Below are 12,137 nucleotides of genomic sequence, written 5' to 3'. Positions count from 1 at the left end.
AAAGAGACTTAGACTCCCACACAATAATAATGGGAGATTTTAACACCCCACTGTCAACATTAGACAGATCAACGAGACAGAAGGTTAACAAGGATACCCAGGAATTGAACTCAGCTCTGCACCAAGCGGACCTAATAGACATCTACAGAACTCCCCACCCCAAATCAAGAGAATACACATTTTTTTCCGCACCACACCACACCTATTCCAAAATTGACCACATAGTTGGAAGTAAAGCTCTCCTCAGCAAATGTAAAAGAACAGAAATTATAACAAACTGTCTCTCAGATCACAGTGCAATCAAACCAGAACTCAGGATTAAGAAACTCACTCAAAACCTCTCAACTACATGGAAACTGAACAACCTGCTCCTGAATGCTCACTGGGTACATAATAAAATGAAGGCAGAAATAAAGATGTTCTTTGAAACCAATGAGAACAAAGACACAACATACTAGAATCTCTGGGACACATTCAAAGCAGTGTGTAGAGGGAAATTTATACCACTAAATGCCCACAAGAGAAAGCAGGAGAGATCCAAAATTGACACCCTAACATCACAATTAAAAGAACTAGAAAAGCAAGAGCAAACACATTCAAAAGCTAGCAGAAGGCAAGAAATAACTAAAATCAGAGCAGAACTGAAGGAAATAGAGACACAAAAAACCCTTCAAACAATTAATGAATCCAGGAACTGGTTTTTTGAAAAGATCAACAAAATTGATAGACTACTAGCAAGACTAATAAAGAAGAAGAGAGAGAAGAATCAAATAGACGCAATAAAAAATGCTAAAAGGGGATATCACCACCAATCCCACAGAAATACAAACTACCATCAGAGAATACTACAAACATCTCTACGCAAATAAACTAGAAAATCTAGAAGAAATGGATAAATTCCTCGACACATACACCCTCCCAAGACTAAACCAGGAAGCAGTTGAATCTCTGAATAGACCAATAACAGGCTCTGAAATTGTGGCAATAATCAATAGCTTACCAACCAAAAAGAGTCCGGGACCACATGGATTCACCGCTGAATTCTACCAGAGGTACAAGGAGGAACTGGTACCTTTCCTTCTGAAACTATTCCAATCAATAGAAAAAGAGAGAATCCTCCCTAACTCATTTTATGAGGCCAGCATCATCCTGATACCAAAGCCTGGCAGAGACACAACCAAAAAAGAAAATTTTAGACCAATATCCTTGATGAACATTGATGCAAAAATCCTCAATAAAATACTGGCAAACCGAATCCAGCGGCACATCAAAAAGCTTATCCACCATGATCAAGTGGGCTTCATCCCTGGGATGCAAGGCTGGTTCAACATACACAAATCAATAAATGTAATCCAGCATATAAACAGAACCAAAGACAAAAACCACATGATTATCTCAATAGATGCAGAAAAGGCCTTTGACAAAATTCAACAACCCTTCATGCTAAAAACTCTCAATAAATTAGGTATTGATGGGATGTATCTCAAAATAATAACAGCTATCTATGACAAACCCACAGCCAATATCATACTGAATGGGCAAAAACTGGAAGCATTCCCGTTGAAAACTGGCACAAGACAGGGATGCCCTCTCTCACCACACCTATTCAACATAGTGTTGGAAGTTCTGGCCAGGGCAATCAGGCAGGAGAAGGAAATAAAGGGTATTCAATTAGGAAAAGAGGAAGTCAAATTGTCCCTGTCTGCAGATGACATGAGTATATATCTAGAAAACCCCATCGTCTCAGCCCAAAATCTCCTTAAGCTGATAAGCAACTTGAGCAAAGTCTCAGTATACAAAATCAATGTACAAAAATCACAAGCATTCTTATACACGAATAACAGACAAACAGAGAGCCAAATCATGAGTGAACTCCCATTCACAATTGCTTCAAAGAGAATCAAATACCTAGGAATCCAACTTATATGGGACGTGAAGGACCTCTTCAAGGAGAACTACAAACCACTGCTCAATGAAATAAAAGAAGATACAAACAAATGGAAGAACATTCCATGCTCATGGGTTGGAAGAATCAATATCGTGAAAATGGCCATACTGCCCAAGGTAATTTATAGATTCAATGCCATCCCCATCAAGCTACCAATGACTTTCTTCACAGAATTGGAAAAAACTACTTTAAAGTTCATATGGAACCAAAAAAGAGCCTGCATCACTAAGTGAATCCTAAGCCGAAAGAACAAGGCTGGAGGCATCACGCTACCTGACTCCAAACTATACTACAAGGCTACAGTAACCAAAACAGCATGGTACTGGTACCAAAACAGAGATATAGATCAATGGAACAGAACAGAGCCCTCAGAAATAACGCCGCATATCTACAACTATCTGATCTTTGACCAACCTGACAAAAACAAGTAATGGGGAAAGGATTCCCTATTTAATAAATGGTGCTGGGAAAACCAGCTAGCCATATGTAGAAACCTGAAACTGGATCCCTTCCTTACACCTTATACAAAAATTAATTCAAGATGGATTAAAGACTTACATGTTAGACCTAAAACCATAAAAACCCTAGAAGAAAACTTAGGCATTACCATTCAGGACATAGGCATGGGCAAGGATTTCACATCTACAACACCAAAAGCAATGGCAACAAAAGCCAAAATCGAGAAATGGGATCTCATTAAACTAAAGAGCTTCTGCACAGCAAAAGAAACTACCATCAGAGTGAACTACAGAGTGATCTACAAAATGGGAGAAAATTTTCACAACCTACTCATCTGAGAAAGGGCTAATACCCAGAATCTACAATGAACTCAAACAAATTTACAAGAAAAAAACAAACAATCCCATCAAAAAGTAGGCAAAGGACATGAACAGACACTTCTCAAAAGAAGACATTTATGCAGCCAAAAAATATATGAAAAAATGCTCATCATCACTGGCCATCAGAGAAATGCAAATCAAAACCACAATGAGATACCATCTCACACCAGTTAGAATGGCCATCCTTAAAAAGTCAGGAAACAACAGGTGCTAGAGAGGATGCAGAGAAACAGGAACATTTTTACACTGTTGGTGGGACTGTAAACTAGTTCAACCATTGTGGAAGTCAGTGTGGCGATTCCTTGGGGATCTACAACTAGAAATACCATTTGACCCAGCCATCCCATTACTGGGTATATACCCAAAGGACTATAAATCATGCTCCTATAAAGACACATGCACACGTATGTTTATTGCAACACTATTCACAATAGCAAAAACTTGGAACCAACCCAAATGTCCAACAACGATAGACTGGATTAAGAAAATGTGGCACATATACACCATGGAATACTATGCAGCCATAAAAAATGATGAGTTCATGTCCTTTGTAGGGACATGGATGAAACTGGAAATCATCATTCTCAGTAAACTATCGCAAGGACAAAAAACCAAACACCGCATGTTCTCACTCATAGGTGGGAACTGAACAATGAGAACACATGGACACAGGAAGGGGAACATCACACTCTGGGGACTGTTGTGGGGTTGGGGGAGGGGGGAGGGATAGCATTAGGAGAGATACCTAATGCTAAATGATGAGTTAATGGGTGCAGCACACCAACATGGCACATGTATACATATGTAACAAACCTGCACATTGTGCATATGTACGCTAAAACTTAAAGTATAATAATAATAAAATTAAAAAAAGAAGAAAAAAACACCTATAGTTAAAATCATGTTCAATTGTGAAATGTGCTGAAACATTGAAAGAGGCAAAAACTAATATACAGTGAAAAATATCAGAACAGTAGTGACGTCTTGAGAGCGAAGAATGACTGACAGGCATGAGGGAACTTTCTGGGATAGTGTATCTGTCAACATTCATCAAATGGCACATTTAAGATTTGTAGTTCGTTATATGAAAATGTTACCTCAGAAAACACACACACACACACACACACCGACACACACACCCACCCACCCCTGTACTCTAATAATATTCATGCTGGGGTGTTTAGTGATAAAACACACTGTTGTCTATAATTTCTTTGAAATGCATCAAAATAAAGATGGATTGATGGACGGACAGAGAGATTTCAAGATAGATATGTATCTGATAAAATAAATATGTAGAATCTAGATATTAGGTATATGGATAAATAGGTCACGTGAACTTTTTGAATATTTTAAAACTACCTATTTTTAAAATGTATATACAAAAATGATTTCTCCCAAATATTGTTTCTTATAGAAGGTATGAATTCATTGCTGTTTAGATTCTAGAACCTGTGAAACTTTGCTTACCAATATGTACACTGGTTAACTTGATTATCTATCACAGGTCCCAGTTAGATGGGATGAAAAATTAAGTATCAGAAACTCAAAAGTCATTAACTTTGGAATGCAGATGATGATTTTCCTCCTAGAAAACTTCCTTTCCTTGTCTAGATTTTGCTCAAACTAGAATAAAAATTAGTTTCCTAAAGAAGACGAAAATGGGCCAGGAGAGGTGGCTTACGCCTATAATCCCAGCACTTTGTGAGGCTGAGAAAGGCAGATCACCTGAAGTCAGGAATTCAAGACCAGCCTGGCCAACATGGTAAAACCCCATCTCTACTAAAAATACAAAAATTAGCCAGGTATGGTGGCAAGCGCCTGTAATCCTAGCTATTCGGGAGGCTGAGGCAGGAGAATCTCTTGAACCTGGGAGGTAAAGGTTTCAGTGAGCCGAGATAGCGCCATTGCACTCCAGCCTGCATGACAAGAGTGAGAGTCCAACTCAAAAAAAAAAAAAAAAAAGCCTAAAATGTCTACTATAGAAATGAGAAAATAACCACAACCAAATATTACTTTTCTCCTTAAGCCCCAAATGACTGAAAGATAAGGTAAATATAAAAGCAAACATATGGCTTCCAAGGAAAAGCCAGTATCCTATTTTAAAGTTACTGAAGAAAATTCCCAAAGAAAACAAGATACAAGTGTGAGTGATCCAAAGTCAATGATGGGGCAGGGGGAGGAGGTGCTTAAAAATGAATCCCCAATATCCCTGATGAACACAGGGGCAAAATCTTCAACAAAATACCAGCAAACTGAATTCAACAGTACATTAAAAAGATTATTCACTATGATCAATTGGGATTCATCCCAGGGATACAAGAGTGATTTAATATGCACAAACCAATAAATGTGATATATCACATTAACAGAAAGAAAGCCAAAAACCATATGATCATTTCAAAAGATGCAGAGACAGCATTTGACAGAATTCAACATCCCTTCATGATAAAAATTCTCAACAAATTAGGTACAGCAGGTATGTACGTCAACACAATAAATCCCATATATGGGCTTTATTTTCACCCATAGCTAACTTCATATGAAACAGGGAAAAGTTGAAAGTTTTTCCTTTAAGATCTGGAAAAAGAAAAGGATGGCCACTTTCACCACTTCTAGTTAGTATTGTACTGGAAATCCTAGTGAGAGAAATTAGGCAAAAGAAAAAAATAAAAGGGGTCCAAATGAGAAAGGAGGAAGTCAAATTGTCCCTGGTTGTGGATGATATGTTCTTATATAAAGAAAGCCCTAAAGACTTCACTAAAAAACTGTAAGAACTAATAAAGTCAGTAAACTTTCAGGTTACAAAATCAACACACAGAAAGTAGTGTTTCTATATGCTAAATAGTGAGCTATACAAAAAAAGAATGCAACAAAACAAACCTACTTATTATAGCTACCAAAAAATAAAATACTTAGGAATAAATTTAACCAAGGAGGTGAAAGATCTCTACACTGAAAACTATAAAACATTGATGAAACAGATTGAAGAAGACACATATAAATGTAAGTGTATCCCATGTTCATGGATTGGAATAATTAATTCTGTCACAATAATCTACAGATTCAATATGATCTATAGATTCAATGCAATCTCTATCAAAATACCAATGACATTCATCACAGGAATAAAAAAAACCCTAAAATTCGTGTAGAACCACAAAAGACCCCCAAACAGCAAAAGCAACCTTGAGCAAAAAATTTTCAGAAAACAAAGCTAGAGGCATCATATTACCTTACTTAGCTCTACTAATGAAAAGAGTATCATATTGACATAAAAATAGACACACAGACCAATATAACAGAATACAAAGCCCAGACATAAAACCATGCATCTACAGCCAACTGCTTTTCAACAAAGGTTCCAAAAATACACACTGGGGAAGAAACAGTCTCTTCAATAAATGGTGCTGGAAAAATTGGATATCCACATGCAGAAGAATAAAACTGGTTCCTTATTTTCAACACATACAAAATTCAACTCAAAGTGGACTAAAAACTTAAATGTAAATACTGAAACTGAAACTACTAGAAGAAAACATAGGAAAAATGTTTCATGACACTGGGCAATAATTTTTTGGACAAGACCTTAAAAGCACAAGCAACAAAATAAAAAAAAACAGACAAATGAGATTACATCAAACTAAAAACCTTCTGCACAGCAAACAATCAACAGAGTCAAGAGACAACCTACAGAATGGGAGAAAATATTTGCAAACCATGCATCTGACAAGGGGTTAATACGCAGAATATATAAGAAACTCAAACAACTCAATAGCCAAAAAAATAATAATAATTCCATTTAAAAATGAGCAAAAGACCAACACGTATACAAAAAAAGTGCTCAACATCACTGACTACCAGGGAAAAGCAAATCACAACCACAATGATGTATTACCTCATTCCAGTCAGAATGGCTATTATTAAAAAGACAAAAGATAAGTGTTGATGAGGATGTGGAGAAAAGAGAACCTTTACGCTTTTGGTGGGAATGTAAATTAGTACAGCCATTATGAAAAACAATATGGAGATTCCTCAAAAAATTAAAAATAGAACTACCATAACCAGCAATCCTACTACTTGGTATATACCCAAAGGAAATGAAATCAGTATGTCAAATATATATCTAAATTCCCATGCTCACTGTAGCACTATTCACAATAGCCAAGATATGGACTCAACCTAAGTGTCCATCAACAGAAGAATGGATAAAGCAAATGTGGTGTGTGTATACAATGGAATACTACTCAGCCATAAAAAAAGAATAAAATTATTTCATTTGCAACAACATGGAAGAACCTGGGGGACATCATGTTAAGTGAAATAAGCTAGACACAGGAAGACACATACTGCATGTTCTTACTCATATGCAGAATCTAAAAAGTTGATCCTAAGAAACAGTGAATAGAATAGTGGTTACTACAGACTCAGGAGAGTGGTGGGAGGGGAAAAATCAGGAAGAGACGGTCAATGGGTACAAAGTTGCCATTAGAAATGACGAATAGCCAGGCGCAGCGGCTCACGCCTGTAATCCCAGAACTTTGGGAGGCTGAGGCAGGTGGATCACAAGGTCAGGAGATCGAGACCATCCTGGCCAACATGGTGAAACCCTGTCTCTACTAAAAATACAAAAATTAGCTGGGCATGGTGGCGGGCGCCTGTAATCCCAGCTACTCAGGTGGCTGAGGAAGGAGAATCACTTGAATCTGGGATGTGGAGCTTGCAGTGAGCCAAGATCACGCCACTGCACTCTAGCCTGGCAACAAAGTGAGACTCCATCTCACACACACACACACACAAAAGAAAGAAATGCAGAATAAGTGATGGTGTCCTATTGAACAGTTGGGTGACTACAGTCAGCAAAGAAGTATTGCATGTCTCGAAATAGTTAGAAAAGGGGATTTTTAAATGTTCCTAACATAAAGAAATGATACATGTTTAAGGTGTTGGATATGCTAATTACTCTGATTTGATCATTACACAACATATACATGTATTAAAAAATCACATTGTTCTCCATAAATATGTATAATAATTATGTATGTTTATAATATACTATATATAATACATATAATTATAGTTATTTGTTATATAATAATTATGTATCAATTAAAAGTAAAAAATGGTGTCCAATTCCAGAAAAAACAATGACTGCTACCTGAAGTGAGACTTAAAAAAGGATGACTCAGTAGGGATGAATTATCAGTTTCAGAGTTGAAAGAAGTTCCCAGTGTCAATAAAGCCAGAAGGCGCTTTATTCTGCAGAGAAAGCCACTGAAGACCATAGAAATCGCTACAGATTAAAGAAAGAAATCAAATGTAACAGAGAATTTTCCTTCCCCTAAGGATTGTGCCTTCTGCATTGTAAAACTACCCCTCCAAAATAAAGATGGAACACATTCTACGACAGATCTTTTATTACCTCCCAAATCTGCAGGTTGGGAGATCCCCAAAAAAACTTATTTAAAAAAAGAAATTGGAGGAAATCTCTTTAAAAAAATGAATATAGTTATAAATTTCCTTCAAAGAGAATATAACACATTTTTAAAAAAGATTTACCATTACAATAAAATTTGTTATATGCTGTAGTGTAGCCATTGTTAACACTCACAGAAGTATAAAGTGCACTCCTTTCTACATTACATAGTCCTGAACAGTTTTGTCTCTCATATTTTATGTTATCGATTTCTTGCTTTGTTATTGACTTAAACTTCAGGCTATCATTAATACCCTGGTCTGGGCCAACCTTTCTTTTTCAGTTCTAATGTGTTACAGGTATAGGAATCAGAAAGAGTTCTGCATAAAATAAAGCTCAAGGCATTGATCTCAGAGGTTTTTGGCAAAAATTTAAAATGTGATCTATTTTGAGTATTCAGAGTTTTTTTAGCCTACTTCATGGCTGTCACCTTTGCTTTTGGAAAAAGAATTACTGCTCTTTCTGAGCTCCCTGCAATTTGTTTTTTAATCACAGACAAAAATATCATAAAATGCAAATGAGGACTTATAAAATTCAAAATGTTACATATAAAAGACCACTGGTCCACTATTACATTTTGTTCATTTCTCACAGGGCAGTGGGCCTTTTTTAAAATTGTACCACAAAATAAGTATACTTAAATCTTCCTACTAGAGATTATTAATCTTTTTGTTTTCACAGCATCTGGTACATAGAAGGCATACTGTAAACGCTCACTACATTGAACTAACATGTTAAAGGTCATATAGCTGAGAGAGTGAGTGTGTGTGTGTGTGTGTGTGTGTGTATATGAGACAGAGTGTGTGTGTGTGTGTTTTGGGAGGCAAAATGATGGTTGCATTTTAAACAAACATTGCAGGTGATTCTGTTGTGTGTGTGTGTGTGTGTGTGTGTGTGTGTTTTGGGAGGTGAAATGATGGTTGCATTTTAAACAAACATTGCAGGTGATTCTATTGAAAATGGAAACACTGTGGAAACACTGTTCTCTGTAATTTTGTGGGATGTGGTAGCCAGAAATAAAGATAGAGCTAAGATGCAAAGTAAGAAGGAAAAGTAGAGAACAAGTGAGTTCAAAATGCATGAAAATACGATAGGGATAAAGAATTCATGAAGGTCACAGAAGTATCCGGGACAATGAGGAAAAGGTATATATGAACTGGCTGAAGACAAGAAGGAAACAGCCACTGAGAATGTTAACACTGGCACATTTAAAAAAAAGGCTAATACAAAGAAACATGTTAAGAGAGGCTTGGGAAATCCATAAAGTCAAAATTGGCTGCATATAGGACTACTCTTGAACTCAATGGGCAGACAAAGAATACCAACAGAAAGAACCACATATCTCTTGAAATCAAGAGAGTAAGTGCTGTGGCTGGCAAATAAGGATCCAAGGTTGAGGGTTATAACAGGGCTATAACCTGGGTATAACATTTAAAATAATATCCTGTTAAAATCCTGATTGTAGTGTAAACCCAGGCTTTGCTAAGGTAAAGTACTGGAGGTGCACTTGAAATCACTTGCTTGTCCATGGATTTTACTGTGCCATCTCTGTGCACCATAAGACTCTTTGCAATGTTTCTAAACTGAGCAAGTTTAGAAACAACATGAAAAGTATGGACACCCAAAAGCACCATCCAGGCTGTCCAAGTATTGTTCAGTGTATTAAATACTTAAGTACCTTTAAGGAATCACTCTTCCCTAGCACAACATGTCACATTCTACCCACAGGGAACATTGTACCAGTGACCCAGCCTTGCAGAAATACTGCTCTTTCTGAGCTCCCTGTTCCAACCTCTGTACTTCTTACTGTATTCTTTCCATTTCCCTGGCCACTGCTCCTGCTGTACATCTACCAGTTCATCATGAATTTTCCCCTATAGCTCAGTGCACCATCAGCTTCTTCCAGTGTTTGACATCATTTCTCCTTCATTCAAGGCTGAGTCTCATAGTAACAATGACCATGCAAAGCCAGCCCCAGGTACCTTCTGGATGCCACTGCACATAACCCACCTGGCATAATCTTTGAAGGAGAAACATAATGCTCTTCTCCTGCCACCCAGTCTTCTCACCTTGCCCTCTTCGCTGAAAGATAATGGTGATGAGCTACTTAAAGAGGAAAATGACCTGAAAGCCTTCTGTTTGGAACTTACCTTAGGCTCACTTTGCTATACTTTTCTAAGAGCGATTCAGCTGAAACTACAAACCACTCTTAAGATAACTGCGGGTGGTAATCCTAACTTACCAGCATAACTTGGCTGATTAACATTTCCACCTTTTCTTATACAATGATGAACAAGATCAGCATCATCGTGCAGAGCAGCCTTATATACTAAGTTCTCTCCAAAAATGTTTCTCCGGTTAATGCTACCAAGAGATATTTTGTTCACCTTCATTTTTTCTGAAATGAGGGAATGAACAAAAGAAAAAAATCATTATTTGAATATCAGAAGGAACAAAGATTACAAACCACAGATTTCAAACTACAAACTTCACGAACATAGGTAACAGGATTAACTCAGTCAATAGTCTAGAAGTGAAGTATATTATATTATGAGAATATTCATGTATTAACCCAACTATAATATTATCTACATACAAAAAGGAAAAAGAGACAAATGTCACTAGTTTTAAAATATTTGAAGTAAACTATAAAACAGTGTATGTTGATTGAAAACCCATGAAAGGTGCATATATGAAAAGACTAACAGATAATCTTCTTAAAAGTTCTGGTGAAAAGGATTATTTAAACCTAGAATAATATATTATCAAATTTAATAAAATGTTATATTACCAAATGTCTTATAAAACCATGAGGGGAAAATCTCAGAGGCATATAAGAAACAAAAACTAATCCCAGTGAGACTGGAAAAGGGAATGCGAAATTCTCTTTGCTAAAAATAAATTAATGAAATTAAGCAGAGAACCATAGCCTTGATCTTTGCAATTGTTTTTATTTACTAAGCCAGAAATGCACAATTAAAATACTTTTCCAGAAAATGTATATCAAGTATCAATTCTCCACTGTGCCTCCTAAAATACTGAAGCTCCTCATTTACATGTTCCAAATCCTGTCAATTTGGAGGGCAATACTCATTTGGATTTTCTGAATTTCAGAATAGCTTGATGATAGCTTTTCCAATTTTTATCTAGCTATCCTGCCCCATCCTAAAACCTTACAAAGGTAACTGAGTACTGCAGCAGCTTTCTTAATGGACTGCATATCAACTGCCTTGCTGTTTGACTCCCTTGATTCAGTCCCACTGTATAACAAACCAAACTGCTGAACTTTGAGTCTACCTTCTTGTATACCAGACTACAAAGCATTCTTTTCCCACTAGACAAATTGCATGCTTACCATAATCAGAGCAGTCTTTACTTCCAAATCTGCCTGTGCCAGTTGTACTTGTTATATTATAATTATGTAATTTTCTGATCTTAGGGGGAAAGCATTTAGTCTTTCACAATTAAGTATAAAGCTGTATGATTTCTGTAGATGTCCATTGTCAGGCTGAATTCCTAGTTTGCTGAGAATTTTCACCAGGAACAGATGTGTTAGATGTTGTCAAATGTTTTCTATGCATTTATTGAGATGATCATATGGTTTCTCTTTCTTAGCTTGTTAATATAATGAATTACAGCTATTGGTCTTCAAGTGTAAAACCAATCTTGAACTCCTAGGATAAACACCACTTGGTCATGATGTATTATATAATGTTGGATTTGATATGCTCAAGTTTTGTTTAGAATTTTTTTTTTTTTTTTTTGAGACAGGGTCTTGCTCTCCATATTCTTCTCCAGGGTATTGCCCAGGATGGAGTGCAGTGGTGCAGTCATGGCTCATTGCAGCCTCAACTTCCCAGGTTCAGGTAATTCT

At 36.6% G+C, this 12,137-nt stretch overlaps 1 protein-coding gene across 11 annotated transcripts in view; it reads right to left on the bottom strand.

Moving 5' to 3' along the window:
• The window catches only part of ANKRD31 (ankyrin repeat domain 31), a 259,562-nt gene that overhangs the window by 119,212 nt on the left and 128,213 nt on the right, over positions 1-12,137 (bottom strand). For all 11 annotated transcript variants that reach the window (XM_063623128.1, XM_063623127.1, XM_063623130.1 and 8 more), the window contains one exon: positions 10,506-10,661. In XM_063623128.1, coding sequence (XP_063479198.1) covers positions 10,506-10,661 — 156 coding nt within the window. The remainder of the gene's footprint in view (positions 1-10,505; positions 10,662-12,137) is intronic.

Source organism: Symphalangus syndactylus, chromosome 18 (assembly GCF_028878055.3).
Source record: "Symphalangus syndactylus isolate Jambi chromosome 18, NHGRI_mSymSyn1-v2.1_pri, whole genome shotgun sequence".
In the NCBI taxonomy this organism is placed as follows: Eukaryota; Metazoa; Chordata; class Mammalia; order Primates; family Hylobatidae; genus Symphalangus; species Symphalangus syndactylus.
This window is presented reverse-complemented; position numbering and strand designations above follow the sequence as displayed.